Source organism: Notothenia coriiceps, unplaced genomic scaffold, assembly GCF_000735185.1.
Source record: "Notothenia coriiceps isolate Sejong01 unplaced genomic scaffold, NC01 NC01_scaffold00024668, whole genome shotgun sequence".
NCBI lineage: Eukaryota > Metazoa > Chordata > Actinopteri > Perciformes > Nototheniidae > Notothenia > Notothenia coriiceps.
The window spans coordinates 3191867-3211249 of NW_011357369.1; the positions used below are offsets into that span (position 1 = coordinate 3191867).

General features: G+C 41.0%; 1 protein-coding gene and 2 long non-coding RNA genes across 3 annotated transcripts in view; 2 read left to right on the forward strand and 1 right to left on the reverse strand.

Annotated features, from left to right (window-relative positions):
* Nucleotides 1-8676: 8676 nt before the first annotated feature.
* On the reverse strand, nt 8677-11757 carry LOC104955684 (GMP synthase [glutamine-hydrolyzing]-like). Its single transcript, XM_010783069.1, has 4 exons — nt 11457-11757; nt 9466-9638; nt 9235-9349; nt 8677-8778 (listed from the first exon to the last, which is right to left on the reverse strand). Exons 1-4 carry the CDS (start codon nt 11481-11483, stop codon nt 8677-8679), a joined length of 417 nt encoding a protein of 138 aa, XP_010781371.1. The 5' UTR covers nt 11484-11757.
* A 1849-nt stretch (nt 11758-13606) lies between these two features.
* LOC104955600 (uncharacterized) overlaps nt 13607-19383 on the forward strand; it is a 10282-nt gene continuing 4505 nt past the window's right edge. The window contains exon 1 of the long non-coding RNA XR_799469.1: nt 13607-13617. This is a non-coding gene — a long non-coding RNA (uncharacterized lncRNA). The remainder of the gene's footprint in view (nt 13618-19383) is intronic.
* Nucleotides 17604-18412, forward strand: LOC104955599 (uncharacterized). Its single transcript, XR_799468.1, has 3 exons — nt 17604-17791; nt 18141-18175; nt 18349-18412. It is a non-coding gene; the product is annotated as an uncharacterized lncRNA (long non-coding RNA).

The following is a 19383-nucleotide window of genomic DNA, read 5'->3' on the forward strand; positions in this document are numbered from 1 at the left end:
CTTGTTTCAATCTAAACCATCTTAATAATAAACTTGGTTAAAATACATGTAACTCTGATGAATCAGAAAACAGGAAATAATAGAAGTTTACAACACTTGCAGACAGGGCCGTGGGAAGTAGGGGTGCTGAGGGTGCTGCAGCACCCCAAGATGGAGGCCAGGGAATCTGCACGTCCACAAGATTAAATGGAAATATAATACAAAAAAACGAGTTTTCAGCCCTGATGTAACAACATTCATAATTAAGTAAAGATAACACCCTTTTCACCCCGGTTACATTTTCCATTTGCCCCGTACGATGAAAGTGGGGGATGTTGGCTTATCAGGCGCCCGCAGCTCACACACAGGACAGATATCAGCTCTCTGGACATCTGTCCTGTGTGTGAGCTGCGGGCGCCTGATAAGCCAACATCCCCCACTTTCATCGTACGGGGCAAATGGAAAATGTAACCGNAAGTATTACAAGGTTGATCGCAATCAAATTTTGCGGAAAATTAGGTTATTTAAAAAGTATTATGGCATTTTCCAAAGGTATTATTTTTTGCGTTGTTTTCAATAGAATATTAAATTGTCCAAAGAGGTTGGGTAACCTCTGCCGGAACGTAATCTGCGTAGGTGTTAGTGTGTTCTGTGTACCGTAATTTTCGACTATTAGCCGCGCCTTTTTTCCATTATTTCGACGCTGCGGCTTAAATATATCCGGTGCGGCTAATCTATGGACGTTTTTAACAGGGACCTGCCTAATCTATGGATTTGACAGGTTACAGTCCCACCTTTAACTCTATGGCCGGTCCGCGCCCCCACGCTTTAAGCGGCGGGCTCGCGACAAAGCTGGAGGCCGGAAAGGAGTGAACAGGTCGCGCGCAAAAGTAAAAGGTGAACGAGAGTGTACGCGGGACAGACGAGAGCCAAGACAAGACAGAAATTACGAGATCGAGACAGTTTGTCCCGTACCACTGGTTGAAAACCACTGTGTAGATCCAGCTGCGGGTCGTGCGCTGGGGCGACGTCTTAAGTTTGAAACGTTGAACAGTTTGTGTGTTGAACGCTATGTGATACGTACAGTTCCAGCCAGTAACAATGTTCTGTGCTATTTGCACTAATGGCTAACATTGAATACGTTGTGCAAATTGGCACTTTTTTTTGAAATGTTAATAAATGGGAGCTTCCGAACACCATCTCTTTCCGAGCAGTCCCCTCTGTGCACGAACCTTACTATGATAATAAACGATTAAAACACTGCGGCTTTGGTCAGTACGGCTCTTATATGTGACACATCCTTCAATTTAGGCGCTGCGGCTTATATTCAGGTGCGCTTATAGTCCGGAAATTACAGTAGTTTCTTTATGGATCCCGATTGGATTTGGACGTTGGATTGCATTCTTCTGAAGCAGCTCGCGCGCTCCTGTATAGATAACGCGCGAAGGTACCGCAGGGTTGTTCAACAATCGTTTATGGGGAAATGCAAGTCTCCTTTGCGTCCAAACGGTTGGGTATGATAGAGGACAGGACAATCATACTGTATATAGTCAATGTGAGGTAAAGTGTGTCGCCAATGTAACCGGTTAAACTCGAAGAGGCGATGAGGTCTTAAAATGTACGGAAAGGCTCTTAAAAAAGGTCTTACAGGTATTACATTTGACTTCAGGATTCCTGCATATACCCTGAATCCTCTGTCTACTGGCACACTAAAGCCACTTTGTGTCTCTCTTGACTAATTTTGTTCCTGTCCCTCTCGCCCAATCAACAGGGAGGACGGTCGTGATTATCGCTCACCGTCTGTCCACCATCCAGAACGCTAACGCCGTGGCTGTTCTGGATCAGCGGCGTATCGCAGAGTGTGGCCAGCACACAGAGCTGCTAGGCAACAGGCAAGGACTGTTCAGAAAGCTGATGGAGAAGCAGGCGTTTCTACAGGTGAAGCAGAAACGTGCCCTCAGCTGAGAGGACAGTGAGTAGCAGGAGATGAGGAAGAGGGAAAATCCTCAGGTGAGGTCAGGGCCTGGGGAAATAAGTGGCTTTGCCCCAGAGGCGATGGGGCAGAGGGGAAAAAAGGATATTTCCTGGAATTAATAGAGATGGAGAAAAGAAATGAAGAAAAGGACTTCAGATGAACACTAGAGACAAAGATGGAAAACCACTAAGAAACATTTTCTTAAATGCTGCAAGAGTCTTTTCACTGCTGAAGAAACTATATAGCGCCACAGGAGAAAAGGAATCGGAAAGGGTAATTCACAGCGAAGACCCTAAGAACTGAAACATGGATCAGCGAGCTTATACAGATGCTTTATTTTGAATATATATATATCATACTACACTGAGGTCTACATGAGAGAGGAGACAGACTCCTCACAAATCCCATTCATCACTTTCACCATAGTTTTGGGACATGCATAGTTGCTGAATGTTAATGTGACAGATCTGACTTTCTCTCTCTGCTTTGGGACACTAGTCTTTTATCACTTCATGATTTTCAAACCAAAAACAGTTCAGTATCATCCTTACATAACTGCTAAATGTTTTTATGTGTCTACATATTATGGATTTTAAAACTTGAAACTTACACGCAGAGCCTTTTTGTAGTCATTTCTTTGTGTAAACAAACTAAATGAAGCACCTATGTGAACACTATAAGGACATTTATAAATGTATGCACATTCACCATGAAAAGATTATTAAGGATTGTGCTTAAATTCCAGCTAAGTGGCGTACATCTAAATCAAGGATTTTGTCTCATTTAATCATGTTAGGATTCGTCTGACAATATGTTTGGATTCAACGTTTTTCTTGCTTTTGTTTTTAAAGGGATCATTCGTATTGGTTAAAGTGTTGTTGCAATAGGTGCTTATCCATTGTCAGGTTATTACCTACAGTAGATTATGGGCGGCACACTCATAGTTTGGAGAATCAGACACAGACTTGGAAGCAAAGGTATGTAGTGCTGACAGGGGCAGCAGCTAAATGTATTTCACACAATAACATGAACTCACTCACTGGTCCAGGCAGCAGTAGACCAACCCACATGTTCTTTTTCAAAGCACTAGGTAGCCTATCAGAGAACATAGATAACAAGGGGCTGTCTGACAAAAGTAAAGCCGTGATGTATTCTATATATAACGCACACTTAAACAGATATTGTTTTTTTTAGCTGGGCCTTTCTGAGTGGCTATGATACTGTGTGTTTTGCTGTTGCCCTCCGTCCAAAGCAGTGTCTCCCATCACTCTTGCGCTGTTTGGTTCTTTAAACTGGTTGCCTGTCGTCTACCATCTACTGTGGGTCATACACTGACTTTGGATAAGTACCTCAACAACCCCTCTTAAAAAAACAACAACAATCCTTTTTCAGTGACAGCCCTGAAACTGCTAAACTTAACCGTCTTTAGATGTCAAGATCGAATGTGTACAGGTACTTTGGGAAGGTCATAGAAGTCTGTTAAACCGCCTCTTTTCTGGTAGAGGTGTTGCTGTTCTTAGGGAGGAAGGGTGAGCACACAAGTGACATGTCATTACAATCAGATGTGGTCTATGTGCCATAATCAATCCTCTCTTAACAATTATCTCATTATCTAAAGCCCCTAATCCCTTCATCTGTTATTGTCTCCAGTAATCCTAGTCAGCTTTCTCTGTCGACTATATTAATGATGGAAAAACAGAAACCAACGTAATAAAAACATTAGACTCCACTCTGTCCGCTGCTCGGTGTTTACAGGATGTGCACTTGGCCGGCATTAGATTTTATGTAAACAGCCCTCTAACCACGCACACGTTAGCCACAGCGCTGTGGAGCCAGCTGTAATATTTAACTGGCTTAAAGGGCTTGACTCAGAAGTAATGATTCTCCTCAGTAAATATTTGTAGGTTAACAGCCCACTTCACCTCTCAGGGGGAGTCTGGCCGAGTGCTTAAAGTGAGTTTTTAAAGTGACTGTAGAATGGTGTTTTGAAGACCACGAACCCCGTTATCTAACGATTGAATTCATTTCTGTGATGAAAACTAAATTAAATTGTTATTTTGGATCGGATTATTATCTCAAGGGATAAGGCACAGTGAATACAAGCTGCTTTTCTACAGAGTCTTACCTCTGATTGTTTGCATCAGCCTGAATATCAGAAAAAACACTTATTTGCCAACAAAAATTCCTGTTAAGTGTGTGTTATTGTTAATCATTCCAAAATCCAAGAGGAAACTCATCTGTGATTCCACATTCAAAGGAAAACATTTACTCAGAAACCATCCAATCTGCAAAGCTTCCTTCAGTTACAGACAGTGTTTACTGGTTTGGGTTAACTGTGCAGTTATTCCATGACTCAAACGTTTTTATTTTCTTCTCAAATGACAAGACTGCAACCTGTGTGATTTTCCGTTCTTTTGTTTGAAAGGGGTTGGAAACTTGAATCATTGTGAACGTTTCTTCATTTTCAAGATTTGAAGGCAGTGATGTGTAATATTCAAACAATGGATACATGAATACTTTAATCATTGGTAACGATCTAATTGGCCATATACATGCTTACTAACGTGTGATAGTGATCGCTCTCTGGATGTATATGTAGAGTTTTATATATTTATTACACTGTATGGCAGCAACATGTGATCTCTGTTAACTATGGACAGTTCTCATGTTTTCTCTTTTGGCCATGACGCTTATTATTTCGCCTCAAAGTAAAGTATTTCTTATTTACTTGACTTGCAATAGATTTACTCCCAACATGTTAGTCTTCTTTAAATTAAATTATATTTTGATATGATGCCTTTTATCATTGTGTGTGAACATCACAGGTCCAGACTTGTGTTGTGGTTCTTGTGGAAATGTGTTTGTTATATCACCATCACCATCACATTCAAATTAAATAAAAAAAGAAATCATGCTTTGCTAAAAATCACTCACTCCGTAAAGTAAACCCTGACGATGCTTGAACAAATTAATGATGGATCCATGTCGTTTAAATAATCACAGAAGACTGAAAGGTTGTTTTTTCAACTTGTATAAGTTATAAATAATATGTCCCAAATGATGTATGAAAGGTTTTTTTTTATTATTGTGTTTGTAAATTATTCTACCTCTATGTAAAAGGTAAATAAAGTGAGATATTAATAGTTTTATTAATGGAGAGATCTGTGTTGTTTATGTGGGTGTTTGTTTGTAATCCATCTGTTTAGACTCATTCTGAATACACAAATACTGTTGTAAAGCACATTTTAAAAGCTTTTAACATGTATATTTAATTTATTGAATATTATATTCTATAAAAAAAATTCTAGGGGATTGGCTATACCCATATAATAGTTTGTATTGTCTTAAATCTGAAATCATCACTCCCTTATTTAGCCACTTGTTATGGAAACAGGAGACACTATAACAACCATCAGAGAGATAGATATGGATCATAGTTAAACACTACTATTTCTCCTTCGTTGTACATTCAATTGAACGACTTGTTCCATATCCCATTAACTTTTTTCAACTAACCGTACTGACATGTTCCTTCAATACTGTGCCTTTGTCTCACAGCTAACTGTGTCCAGCAGGTGGCGCTGCTGCTCCACCAATGAGCTGCAGCCTGGCTCAGATCACTGCTGCTGCTCAGGTTGGTGAGATCAATGTTCACTCAATCCATCATACCAAAATAAAACGTCCTGGTACCGATGTGAGGTATGTGTGTTCAGCTGTTGTCAGGTTATGTTGACAGCACGCTGAGCTCGTCATGCAAATAGACTCTGCACATTGTTCCACCTGCTAAACCATACACAATGTAATCTATTGATTTATCTTCCATGTGAGTGTGTGTTGCCCTTATGTGGTAACGTAAGAGCAGTGGTGGAAAGTAACCTACTATATTTACTCAAGACTAAGGTTTTAATTTTCTACCTTGTACTTTTACTAAACTTTAATCCATATGCAAATATTGTCCTTTTTTAATCCACCACATTTCTCTCAAAAAGCGGGACTGGTCTTTTTGTCTGTATGTTGCGATAGTATTACAAATTATTTACAAATTCATTATTTATGATGTATTAAGCTACCTTGCAGACTATAAAATAGTCCCTACTATACATACCCTTAGCAGCTGCAACATTAGGGAGACTTACACTTGTAAAGCATCAATAATTATAATGAATGATGTTAATATGTATTACAAGTATGAAATGGGCAATTCTGCATTATGAGTACTTTTACTTTGTACTTTTGTTTTTTATGCAATCTTTTACCTGTGAAATAGGATTTCTACTCAGAGGTATTCATTATTTTACTCAAGGTAAAGATCTGAGTATAGTTTAGCACCTCTGGTTAGGATTGATCAGGGTAACTCAAGTATAAGCAAATCAACCAATGTGAATAATTAAATGCAATGCTGTGTGTGAGATCCAAACAGTTCAGGCAGCAGAGGCAAAGCCATGCTGTAAAATACTGCTCAAAAATATCGTAAGAGTTAAACCCTCCCTTTAGATTTGTTCATGGGTTCCATCCAAAGCCCTAAGGTGACAGTATACAATAAAAAAAAATGTAATCTTAGCCTTATTGGTTAGATTATTTTCTCCACAACCCTTTTAGACAGCGTGATCTCTCTCTGTAAACCCTAACTAAAGTCTCCTCATTCTTAAAGTGACATCCCCCAACAGGACCAACAGGCTCCAGCGGAGGCAGCAGTTGTGCTCCGGCTGCAGCCCACCAGGTGCTGCTCGGCCCAGCGAGGGTCTCCAGTTCCAGCTCCATGTGCTCTCAGCTCCCCTCGCTTTCTCTGTATCTGCCCGAGCTATTTGAGGAACTATACAGGGACTGTTGTTGGCTTGTCCCGTTAAAAAAAAAACTCACATTCAAAGCCTTATTTCTCCAAAGATAAGATACCCAAAATAATGCATTCAACTAGAAAAAGTATTCTAAAGTATAAGTCAATTTGGTGAAGCTCAACCGTGCCACAGCAGCATGGTTTGTTGAAGATCATGCAGAGGTTTACTGGTGCAGAGTCTTCAGTCCCACTGAAATCACTGTCAATCTGAGACGCACAACTTTGTTAAATGCAAATGAACTGCACAGGCACAACGGTATATTTAGTTTTCCTTTAAAAAGAAAGAAATGTCCACCTCTTGTTGTTCCTGTCCACCATTAAGCAGAAGGCCTTCTACCACAAATGAATTCAAATGGATTTCTGTTTTTTAGATGTTCCAATTGTCTTGTTTACCTCATCAGGCGCCTGAGAAAGCAGCATTAGAAAGCAGTGCTCACTCAGCAATTACTGATTTGTGCAGCATATCACTGACATGATGAGGTTAAACAGGAAGAGGAATACGTCCTGAAACTGGATGGGATCAAATCACATAATTAATACACATTTCAGCAAGTTTGTCTCAAACAACAACAGTGTGAATGTAAATGTGGACACCAGACTGAAAACAAACTTGATTAAACTATCCCTAGCACTTTTTTACCTGTCCATTAACAATATCTCCAGTACCAGTATCCTCAGACTGTCTTCACTGTAACACCTGAGATAGAAAACTAATCTCCAACCATCCTCCTCCTGTCTGTTCTCGACATTCATCACAGGAGCCTCTGTCGTTGAGCACGCCGACACACTTAAAAAGGTAGGACACTCGTGTGCAGCAAGTGTATTGGTCCCAGCGATTGAATGCCGAGGCTTGTGCTATTCTTACACTTGGTCTGTCACTCTGACCCTCTGTGCTCTCCTGAGGGAGACAGGGAGAGAGTGTGTCGACTGAAAGGAAAGTCTAACTGAGTAGGCATCAAGGTAGAGTCTGAGCATGCTACAAGAAAATCAAACTCAGTTTATCTCACCCTCTCAACTTTTCTCCCTTCTCGCCCCCCATTTCACTGGCTTAATACTACCATTATAAGTCATACATTAAAAAAAATACATCTAGGAAATACCACAAAAAATTCCTCTCCTTGTCCAAAGTCTCTCGTTCAGCTGGCAGGATTATATTCTGACAAACTTAACTCATTTTTTCTGCCACCTGCTGCGTGCACATGCCCTTTCACCTCACTCTATCTCCTCCCCTTCCACTAGTAGACTTTCCTGGAGACTCCCAGGACTCTCCTCCCCCTCGGCCCCNAAGCAGTGTGCTATGGCATGGATATTCAAGTGTACTTAAATGGCATCTGTTTGTTTTAGTCAAGACTATGCTAAAATATACTTTCCCCAACTATATTTAAGTTCCCTATGAAGAGCCAAACTTCAGTTTTGAAAATTCCCAGTTTATTCCCATAAATTCCCGTGGAAAGTTTTCATCTTGCATTTCTCCATAACGATGTTGTTTAACAACCGGCGTAAACGGACCTTCGCGCGCTATCAAGCAGTGAGCGTGCGATGTCCTGTTCAGATGACGTCAAATCCAACGGGATGCCATAAATAAAACTACACAGAATCACACTACACACCTACGCAATGATTACATTCAGGCAGACTGTAGAATACAACCTCTTTGGACAATTTATATACTTATTGAAAACAAGCTACAAAATGTAATACCTTGGAAAATGCTGTTTAATACTTTTTAATAACCTTAATTTTCGCTAAATTGATTTATCAACTTTTAATACTTTTTAGGACCCCGCGGACACCCTGAAAGATGGGTTAGGACTTGCAGATCCAAGAATCCACATCAAAATACAGTTTGTTTTGTTTTAATATAATAACACATAAGAGAAAACACCATTTACCTGAAGAGAGAACAAGTGTTGTCCAGTCCAATACTGAAGACTCCATCTTCCCTTAAACTCTTTTTGTGCACGGTGCCGCCAAAAACTTTATTCATCATCTGTAACAAACACACACCCACAACTGAGTTAACACATAGACATAAAATAACATGTTAGTGTGACTGCAAACATGTTAGAAATGCCGGGTGTCTAGAGAAATGAGATGGAGAATGGATGGCTGCTGGTTTTCATTTACAGGCCAGCTAGGAAAGCTTAGTGAGGGATGTTCTCAGCTAAAGTGCCCTTGAAGAAGGCTGTAAAGTCACAGCTGTACCCAGGAGATATAACAGCAGTCTGGATATGAGTGATTGTAAAGTGTAGCTATTCATTGTGAAATGTATGCAATGAAAATGCTTCCTCGAACAAAGGAATTGTGGTATAAAGATGGTCTACATTTTGACTTTTAAAGCCTCACATCACATGATTTAAATGTGGGTTAAATATCACCCCAACATTAAGCGGAGTAGAAGTATAAAGTAGCATCAAATTAAAAGACTCAAAATGTACATAAATACCTGCATCCCATAGCAAATCCCAAGCACGGGCTTCCCGATAGTGAATATGGCCGGGTCAAACCAGGGGGCGTCTTCTGCATACACAGAGGCTGGACCTCCTGAGATGATGATGGCTCTAAGAAGGAGAAGAAAGAGAACAATCATGCAAAGGTAACCATCTTTATTTTGTTTTTACAGGTAACTAGTAGTCGTACATACATTTTTTAAAGTAACCCTCCCAACCCTGCTCACCTGTAGCCCTGTTCTCTGATGGCGAAGGCCGGGGTTTCCAGAGGGAGGATCTCAGAGCGTACAAACATCTCTCGCACCCGTCTGTCGATCACCTTGCCGTACTGGGCCCCGGCATCCAGGATGGCCACCGCCCCCTCACATGATCCATTCTGATCTGCGCTGCTGATATCCAGCTGTTGTCACGCAAATTCAGAAAAAACACACATTATGTTGTTTTAAGTGCAGAAAAGTGGGCAGAAAAGTGTACACTCATAGTCTCTTTTGCACACTAGTGCTTACTTTTTATCGAGTAACACAAAGAAAATGTTATTTTAATGTTTTCTGTAGAGGTGATGTAAGGCAACCCACTACTCTCTGGCTCCACTTTTGACCTCAAGCGTGGAAAATGTGAGCTAATAAAGGCCTAACACAATTAAGGACATGTGAGCTTCGATGCAGACACTGAGTCACTCTCGTCAAACGTGGTGTAACCATTCAGCTCATCAGTGGAATCACATGAATCCAACAAGTTAGTCAAAGGCTCTAATGAGCAGGGCACACTTTTTTAGCTGTGACACAAAGATGTAGGTCTGGATGTTTATTAAATAAAAAGTGTGCTGATCAGTTTGTGTGAGAGAAACATTTTCTATTGTATTAATTGCACGGAAAGATTATCTGTATTGCAGCAAACTTAAAAAAACAGATTATTTTAATTGAAAAGATTATTTTGTATGATTTGTTTACCCCGTTAATGTCTTTGAGAAATAAGCATTCTAAAATGGTTTATGATTATTATTATAATTTTAGTCCCTGGAGAGATGTTGTAAAGTCATCCTAAAAAACGAATTACATTTCAATTTGAATGAACAAGTTGCAAAAACATGCAACAGAGACATACAATACTGGAAATGAGTGTGAAGAAGTACTCAGATCCTTTACTTAAGTGGAAGTAGAAATACACTGGTCTTAAAATACTCCATTACAAGTAAACGTCTTGTATGCGTTAGTTAAATAGAAGTACACAATATTTAGCAGCAAAATCAATATTCAAAGTTCTTGTAATACAGAATGGTTGTTTTTACAATATTAACATGTAGAATATTATGATATCCAGTTTTTATGGCTCACAAATACTTTTAAGAGCATATTATAATTGTATATGTTTGTAATAATGTGTGGAGGCTATGTACTGTACTTGTATTTCTACATTTTTGTATAATCAATGTGTTAGTTAAGTAGAAGTACCATCAGCTAAATGAACTCAAAGTATCAAAAGTAAAAGTACTGACGATGCAGAAAGATTGTTTTTACAGTGTTACATTGTTGTAAAATAATATAATATCCAGTTTAGAAAGTAACTATTATATATACGAGTCAATGTGGGGCTCTGGTTGTCACACCGGTGACGTTAATAGCTTAGTGACGACGTTAGCAACCTTGTCAGTTAACGTTCAGTTAGCTTACAGTGAGTGACAGTATCCGCTTCAAATAAATAACCACAATCTCAATGTCACTTTCCACAAATAAACGCAAACGCAGTAATAATACTTGTTGTTGGACAAAGAGTACCATCACAACAAATTCGCACTGCCCAGCTAAAGCTACATCTACCAACTGCCTGTGTAGCATGCTAGCTCGCTGGTATTATAAACAGTAGTTGTTAGCAGCATTAGCATGTTAGCAGCACGTCCGAGGCTAAGTTAGCGGGGCTATGCTAAAACCCACGCGGTGCTTGGAGGCTCTTACGGGGGGCTACAACATGAGAAGAAGTCAGTGATTACATGAATGTAAAACCTATGTGTTTTTAACATAATTAAGACAACCTGACTGAAGCTATGAGCAACATGTTAATGTAACATTGCAACAGGCATACAGCAGTGGACCTGGTGGTAATGCTCTCTAACTTTCCCCCCGAGGTACAAACACACACAGGCCGGAATTAACACCAGCAACCCGGGGTCCTAACACCAAGTCACCCGGGCTGATGGGTTCTATGTCCCTGCTCCACTGACCTTGCTGTCTCCGTTGCACACAGCCATGGAGACGTGTTTTGGAAGGAGCTCTCCCTTCGCTGTGTCCCGGAGAGAGAGAGAGGGAGCTTCTGGTTAGCTCCTGGCTCAGCAAACCGATTACTGTTTCCAAAGCAGACTTGGGTTGTTGTTGGGGTTGGAGATGGACTGTCACAGGCTCCCCTCCTCTCCGGCTGGAAATAACTTTCTCAGTGGGAACAGACTAAATAAATGTGTCTGTGTGTGTTATGGGTGGAGCGCAAAGTTAAAGCCACAAAATGAAAGTGAGGGAGAGTGTGGCCCCAAGAGGGCTGGGCTTAGACACAGACTAGTGTGAATTTGATTGATCATGTTAAAAAATATGGGTAGTGGGTGCCGGTTATGTTTTATGACTAGAGGTGGAAAGTAACTAAGTACATTTACTCAAGTACCGTATTATTTTTATCATACTTTACTTGAGTGTTTCAATGTTATGCTACTTTATACTTCTACTTCACTGCATCTCAGAGGTCAACATTGTACTTTTTACTCCCCTACATTTATTTAACACTCATATAGTTACTTTTTATATAAAAACATACAATATGCTTACATTATTTGAGTGATACAAACAGGATAATATATTGTTATTTTTTAAATACTTTGAAAGAGCCATTCTGCATACTTTAAGTGTTGGTACTTGAAGTACATTTAGCTGCCAATACTTCTGTACTTTATGTTATTCTGAAGTGGGCCATTGTGCACAATGAGTAGCTACTTTTACTTTTTCAATCAATCAACAACTTTATTAATCCCGCAAGGGGCAATTGGTTATGAGCAGCAGTTTATGTCATGACACACAGAAGTGTGTCATGACATAAACTGCTGCTCATAACCAATTGCCCCTTGCGGGATTAATAAAGTTGTTGATTGATTGAAAAAGTAAAAGTAGCTACTCATTGTGCNGGGATTGGGATTGGGATAAAATCTCCGTTACTGCAGGTGAGAGCCCTCTGAAGGCTCTCACCACGCCAATGGGTTTCACTGTCTGGATTAAAATGGGTCCCTTTTCACTCACTTTTACTCTTTTACTAGGCTTTATCACGGAGTATTACGCCCGTACACCTGTCATCGGTCTCCTGAGGTGTCCGTGTGTGTGTACGTCTCTAGGTCCCGCCCTCGTGTACCGAAAAAAATGGGGTCGTTATCCAGAGACTTTCGGCCCTCTGAGGTGCCTACGCGCGTGTGGTTCTCGTACAAACTTTGGGTAAACTTTACCTGAGAGTCTGTAATGGACCTTCTTACGACGTACACTGTCATCGGTCTCTCCTCGTCCGACGGGGTCTCTGTCCGACGCAGTGTAGTGAAACATTGGGTCCTTTCCTCGGTCCTTAAGGATCCGACGCAATCACAATTTTCGCGTAAATTTGACAAAATTAGGCTGTCGACGACTACACGTGCCTTTCAGACAGGCAAAAGCAATTGTACAGCTATCGGTTTACCCTGCCTTTAGCAGGCAACGCCACATTGTTTACTTACCCGGTTTACTTGTTCGGGACTAATTTCGGTATTACGTCTTCTAGGATATTTCAGGGTCACGCGACACACGTCTAATACATTACGTTCTCATACACAATACGTCGTTGGTATAATTAACTCATTGTAGTTAAGGATAGTTAATTTAATTCGACTGCTTTCAAAACAGTATTGCTAATGTTAGTAAAAAGTCCCCTTCATCGGGTTCGCGCACGCATATCTGAGACTTCAGGCAGTAGAGGACAGAGATGAGTTACTGGGAGATAAGATGACTAGTTCGTGTTTACTGCCTGTCTAGCACTTTGGAGGAGTAGCAGAAGCAATCTTACAGTCGATCGGGTTACCCGATCGTGCGGTCGTCCATTTCTTGCCGGCTCAGCGACGAGAGTCTCCGGAGTCTGAGTGTCCGTGTTGTAGATGCACCAGCGTCTCTGTTAGTGGTCCTGGCACACACGTGTACCTGAGAAATTTAAATCGTCTGTCACGTGTTTATTTAACAGAGACTCTATTATGACGCCTATACATCTGCGCCTTTCAAGCAATATTAGACTAACGTATCTATCCGTATGTACACATCAATGTCTGCCTACAGCGTCACCGTATAATGTAGGCGTACATTGTCCTGGCACGCGTCCGTCGAGAATATGTCGTCGCTTATTTCGTCTCTCCTCGGTCGATGCTATGGGTGCGGTGGCTCAGTCTGTCGGGGATGGAGTCTCCTGTCCGAGACTAAGACAGTGGAGTGAAAAATTGGGACCTTTCCTCTTCCTTAGGACCGACGCACTAACAATTTAATTTACCAAAATAGTGCTGTCGGCGAACGTACCGAGTGCCCTTAGACAGGCAAAGCAATTGTTAACACTATCGTTTACCGCTGTTTAGGCAAGGCAAAGGCAATTGTAAACTTGATCGGTTTACCTGTTCGTCCATTTTTGCCGTCTCAGGCGACGAGAGTCCCGGGGTCCGAGTGTCCGTGTGTGTGTACGTCTCCAGGTCCTCGTCCCTTAGGACCCAATGCACTCACAATTTTCACGTAATTTGACAAAATTAGGCCTGTCGGGCCGTCCACGACTGCCTTTCGTGCCGCCTTTGTTTTACCTAATAAAAATGGGTCCTTATTCACAACGTTGCTGAACCCCTACATGTCACAAGGACGTCGTGTGAGGCGTATGTGTGTGCCTAAGGCAGGTGAAGTGTTACAATGCCTTGCGCTGTCTAAAGGCATCGTAGTCGCGACAGCCTATTTGGCTAATATTATACAAATCTAGTGAAAGGTCGTACTTGTCATAGAGAATACTGGATCGTGTCGACAGGACACAACAAAATATTGTTCTATTCACTTTTCTTACTTGTGGATAAAGAGTTATGAGCAACTCGATTACTCTGAAGCGCGCATAGATCGACGAGGAGAGAGGTCGACACGACGACTAGGTGTGTTGAAAGGGGGCGGGAGTCTTTCGCCGCCATTTTTCGGTATCACATGGTGAAAGAGATGTGTACACTTATTCACGAACACTCAGACTCCCGGGACTCTCGTAAGGACGTCGGGGAGGTATTGCACACCATTATTACTAATCTTTACTAAAGGTCCCAGCTTTCGCCAAATTTACACCTTTGTTTGATAAAATTTGACAAATTTTTCGTGTTTTTCACAAACTCACGCAAGAGTACACAGGGGTGTCTGTTGGGAATCGAGTGGCCCATGGTGGTGGTGGGGGTATGGGCAGGCGTATGTTATGGACGATGAACACAAGCCACTCGATTCACAACATTACCCTAACCCTAACCCTCACACCAGATACTGACTGGTTTTCGGACCCCCCCAGACCAAAAATGCACGTTTCAGAGTGGCCTTTTATTGTGGCCAGCCCAAGGCACACTGGTGAATAATCATGCTGTCTAATCAGCATCTTGATATGCCACAACTGTGAGGTGGGATAGATTATCTTCGCAAAGGAGAAGTGCTCACTATCACAGATCTTTTCAGATTTGTGAAAAATATTTGAGAGAAATGGTTATTTTGTGTACATAGAAAATGTTTTAGATCTTTGAGTTCATCTCATGAAAAATGGGAGCAAAAACAAAAGTGTTGCATTGATATGTTTGTTCAGTGTATATCATATATTGTTATGTCTCCATAGTTTTAGTTTCTCCTTCTCTGTAATCCCGAACAATTTGCACAAAAGCTACCATGCACAGCTGTAATGTGTATATACTATGTATATATGTCTCTGCTCCTGTAGTATAAGTCTATATTTCTGCTGCAGTATTTTGGTCTTTAATATCACTTTATTTGTGAAAAATGCATTTTCTACTGTAGATATGTTTACATTTGCTGTTTATTTTTTGTATTTTATTATGTTTATACTTATTCCACCTTTTACATTATATGAATGCTATAACAAAATAATTTTCCAATATGGGATCAATAAAGTATCTATCTTTCTATCTATTTAGTGCACACTCCCAAGAGTCATTCTTTATTAATCGAGAACTTTTGCGTTAGATAGGATCAGTACAATGTACAGGTAATACTGAGTACTTACTTATAATTGTTTTTTTACTTTGACTTGTTATTTTTATTTCTTCCACCTTCCTTTCGAAAAATAAATCTTAAATATTTGGCGCACAAAATAAATACAGGGGAGGTTACCTGACCCTGTTTAAATCAGCTGACGCAGAACTCGGTGACGGATCATCCTTGAGACCGGATGACAATGCTCTCAGGATGTGAAAGGCTAGTTTACCTCCGAGCTTAACCATGGCTGCTTTCAACTTTCATCTCCCTCTTTAGTCGCCATCAAAACTCAGATCATATTTCATTTTAAAAAGAAAAGTGAGTATTTGAACAGGAAAGCATTCCTTGAAAAATCTACAGAAATAATTAGAGTGTTAGTGCATGATGGAGCGGGCTGGAGATCAGCAGCGGGTCACTTTTGGACACTTGGGAGTGGAGGGACAGTATAAAGTAAAAGGTTGCAGCAGAGAGAGTTTTCTCAGGTCAACTCCCAGACTGTTTTCACTCTTAGATTTCATGCCCTCCCCGCTTCTCCTGAGTGACATGATATGGTTTACTTCAGAGGTTGAGGAGGGTTTTGGATGCTCGTGGCTGAAGCTGCTACAAAGGTCAGTTCAGTGGGATGACAAAAACGTAAGGAGAGTGTAAAAAAACTCTATTATTTTCTGCAGTTCTCTTAAAAACAGTGGCAGAAATTAGTAATCTGCTTGTGTTCATCCACAAACTCTTAAACATCTGTGACCACTGAGCTGTTTTCTTAGTAGCGCGCAGGATTTCAAAAGCCCTTTTGTCTGCTGGAGTCATTTCAGAACAAGGAGGGACACACAAAATGAGGCAAATAACCCTAAATGTGATCCAGATTGACAACTCAAAGTGGCAATTACAAGGGTGAAGTTAAATCAATTATGATGCTTTATCTGCAAATAAGATCAATCTCGCAAATTATTTTTATTTCCTGATTTTAAAGTTCAAAACTTCAAGAGTTATTGGACGTGTAGAAAATGCCCAGTCTTTAGAATATGGGAGTAGTTAAACAATGACATATTGCATAATATACTGGGGCTAGTGGAGCACGCGCGTGAACTGAGTCGGAGCCTCGCAGCAGCAAAATTGTAGCGCGCTTAATTGCGCCACAGCACAGAAATAATATGGAGTGCATATATGTTGAAAAACATATATATAAGGAAACATATAAGGAAATGTTGATAACGTTTTAAACAAATAGCTGTTATCTTACTTTTTGCTTGCAGGGCTCCACACTGCCAGTGGAACTGCACCCCCTTGACCCCATGGTGCATTCCAGCCAAGGTTAGCAGGGGGCTCTTCACTGTGGGAAGGAAGTGCTGATGGAGGAAGGGACAGGTGTCTTTATCACCAACACACAGTTGTATCCATAAATCAAGAGCTAAGGCCCCTAGCAACCACACTGAGACCGAATTTAGAGCAGCAAAGGGTCAGCGTTTCTAAGGCTGTGGTTTAAGCGTGTGGATTGCAGCATATGACGTGTTGTTCCGCGTTATGCAAACCTCAATACCGGTACTTCATCACAGCCGTGGAGAGAGTGGAACATGATCAGCCTGAGGACAGGCGGCTTAGATTGCTCCAGGCGGAAGCCCACTTCATGTCAGACTTGTTTTCTGTTTTGATTTATGCCAAGCATTTCGTTAATATCCTGGATTGTCAGGGTGCCGTGATGTGGTTGAACCTTTGTTTGTGTACAGCAAGTTATGTGAAAGTCATCATTCCACTTAAAGGTGGGGTAGGTAATTCACTTCAGGTACACTTTTTGTTATATTCCGTGGAATACTCTTAACATCCCGATAGCAATGAATACATAAAATGCTTTGACAATAAATACATAAAAACATTTCATCTGTGGAAGCTGTAGCGCTGTAAAAAGCACGACCAATCATTTTAGCCAGCCCGGCTAAAATAATTGGATGGCCTAACTGCCTGTCAGCCTTCCATCTGTGCACAAACTTATCTCGTGCCCTCATTGGTCATGTGCGCGTTCGTGTGTGTTGGAGGAGGGGCTCTGTAAGGAAGTCTGAAGGAAGGGGCAGATTTTTTTCGGCTTCGTACTCGAGCTGGTTTCTCCATTCTCACCTACCCTACTCAATAATTTTTTTTGGTCATAAAAGTTGTTGTTCTCCAACTTGAAACATGTTTTAGTCGAGGCTTTTCGCATACATTCGACACAGAGCACCTAAACATCTACAGCCTTTGTGTGTGTACAAGGTTAACTTGTGTTTGTTTCTCAGGTGGTCAGAAGCAGAGGATAGCCATAGCCAGGGCTCTGCTCAAGGTGAGTACAACAACATGGCTGTTTTACTGTTTAACCACATCTGAAGAAAGACACTACTCCCGTCATACAACCAGTCACATGCACTTAACATTCCTTATCCTTTAACCCGGCCTGATTGTTACCGTCAGTGCTCACAGACTGTAATCATCCACAAGGGACCCGTGGTTCTATTTTTAGATCTAAAACTATCTAAATTGATGAATAGCAGCACGAGTAAGGGAAAATGTGTGTTGTTAATTTTGAAGTGAGCTGTCACTTTTTAAAATGTCAAGTTGAACCAGGATCTGCACACTTCCTGTTGTTGTGTGCATCCTTAATCCTTTCTCCCATTTGTGTTCTCTTTTTACAGAATCCTAAGATCCTGCTGTTGGATGAGGCTACCAGGTAAGAAAGACAATAAACAAAAAATACTTTCACTATCGTTATAACTCTTGCATTAGTTTACCTTTTATATGATAATGTTCCTGCCTTTTGAAACTGTTTTTTATTTTTGCTTGTTACAAATACATCTTAGTTTAATTAGTTGAAGACAACCCTAAACGACCATCTTTCTTTAGTGCATTGGATGCTGAGAATGAGTTCCTGGTCCAGGAGGCGTTGGAGCGTCTGATGACAGGTAGATCTCTCTCCTGTTCAATTGTTTTCATTTCAGAATAAAGTTACAATCCCAGGGTGTCCGCGGGGTCTTAAAAAGTATTAAAAGTTGACAAATCAATTTAGCGAAAATGAAGGTTATTAAAAAGTATTAAACGGCATTTTCCAAGGTACGTGGACTTATATGGTCGCGTCGTCGATTTAAGCTTACTACACATGTATATATTCGGCAGACCCTTGGATGATTCGGGCTGTCACAAATTACAAATTACATGGTAGTACATTCCCAAGCACGTGTCTCCCCTGACAGCCCTTTCTCTACCGACAAACTCCTTCGAAGGGTAGAATAATTGTAAAGTTTTTTTGTTCAAACGTATAAACGTGTTGCATAAGTCACAAAATCGGTAAATCACGTTTATCATCGATGTCTTGTACAACCACGACAATTTGACATGACATAGTGTATCGCAAAGTCTGTGTTGTTTGACAAAGTTGAAAGTTTGAATTTGCACACGGCGAGGGTCGCGGCATTCGGCCGTCACTAGATTGTCGTCACAAAAGTGGTCACCATGCCCCTGTTGACAGAGCTAGAGCATTACAGACAGGACAGGAACGAGAGCAAGACAGAGAGCGCATGTGAGACGCAAGGGTGAAAAAATGAAAACGCCGATGGAAGAGTGAGAAAAGGCCGAGTGTCGAAAAGGACGACCTCGGGCGGCGAATTTTCCACCCCCCGCGCTGGCGGTTATTCTCAATTTCCACCACCTGACATTGGTACATTTTAGGTATCTAAAATCCTCCAGGGGACATTTTAGGTATCTAATCGGCGGTGGCAATATATTCGGCGTCGCAAGCTTTTTACCTTTTTTCGCGCGCCGAATATAGGGCTTTTAATTCCATGTGGTCTTAGTGTGATGTGGGATGCGTTACTAATGGTAAGTCCGTCTCACCATCTTATGTTGGAGAAAACCTGAAATATATAAATAACTTGTTCGATT

What these genes read in the sequence shown, in the direction of transcription:
- LOC104955684 (XM_010783069.1), bottom strand. Translation starts at nt 11,483, where the DNA reads ATGGCTGTGTGCAACGGAGACAGCAAG. An exon ending in TGTGCAACGGAGACAGCAAG is followed by an intron (nt 9,639 to 11,456) that starts GTCAGTGGAGCA and finishes GCGTGACAACAG; the next exon opens with CTGGATATCAGCAGCGCAGA. An exon ending in ATCAGAGAACAGGGCTACAG is followed by an intron (nt 9,350 to 9,465) that starts GTGAGCAGGGTT and finishes TCTCCTTCTTAG; the next exon opens with AGCCATCATCATCTCAGGAG.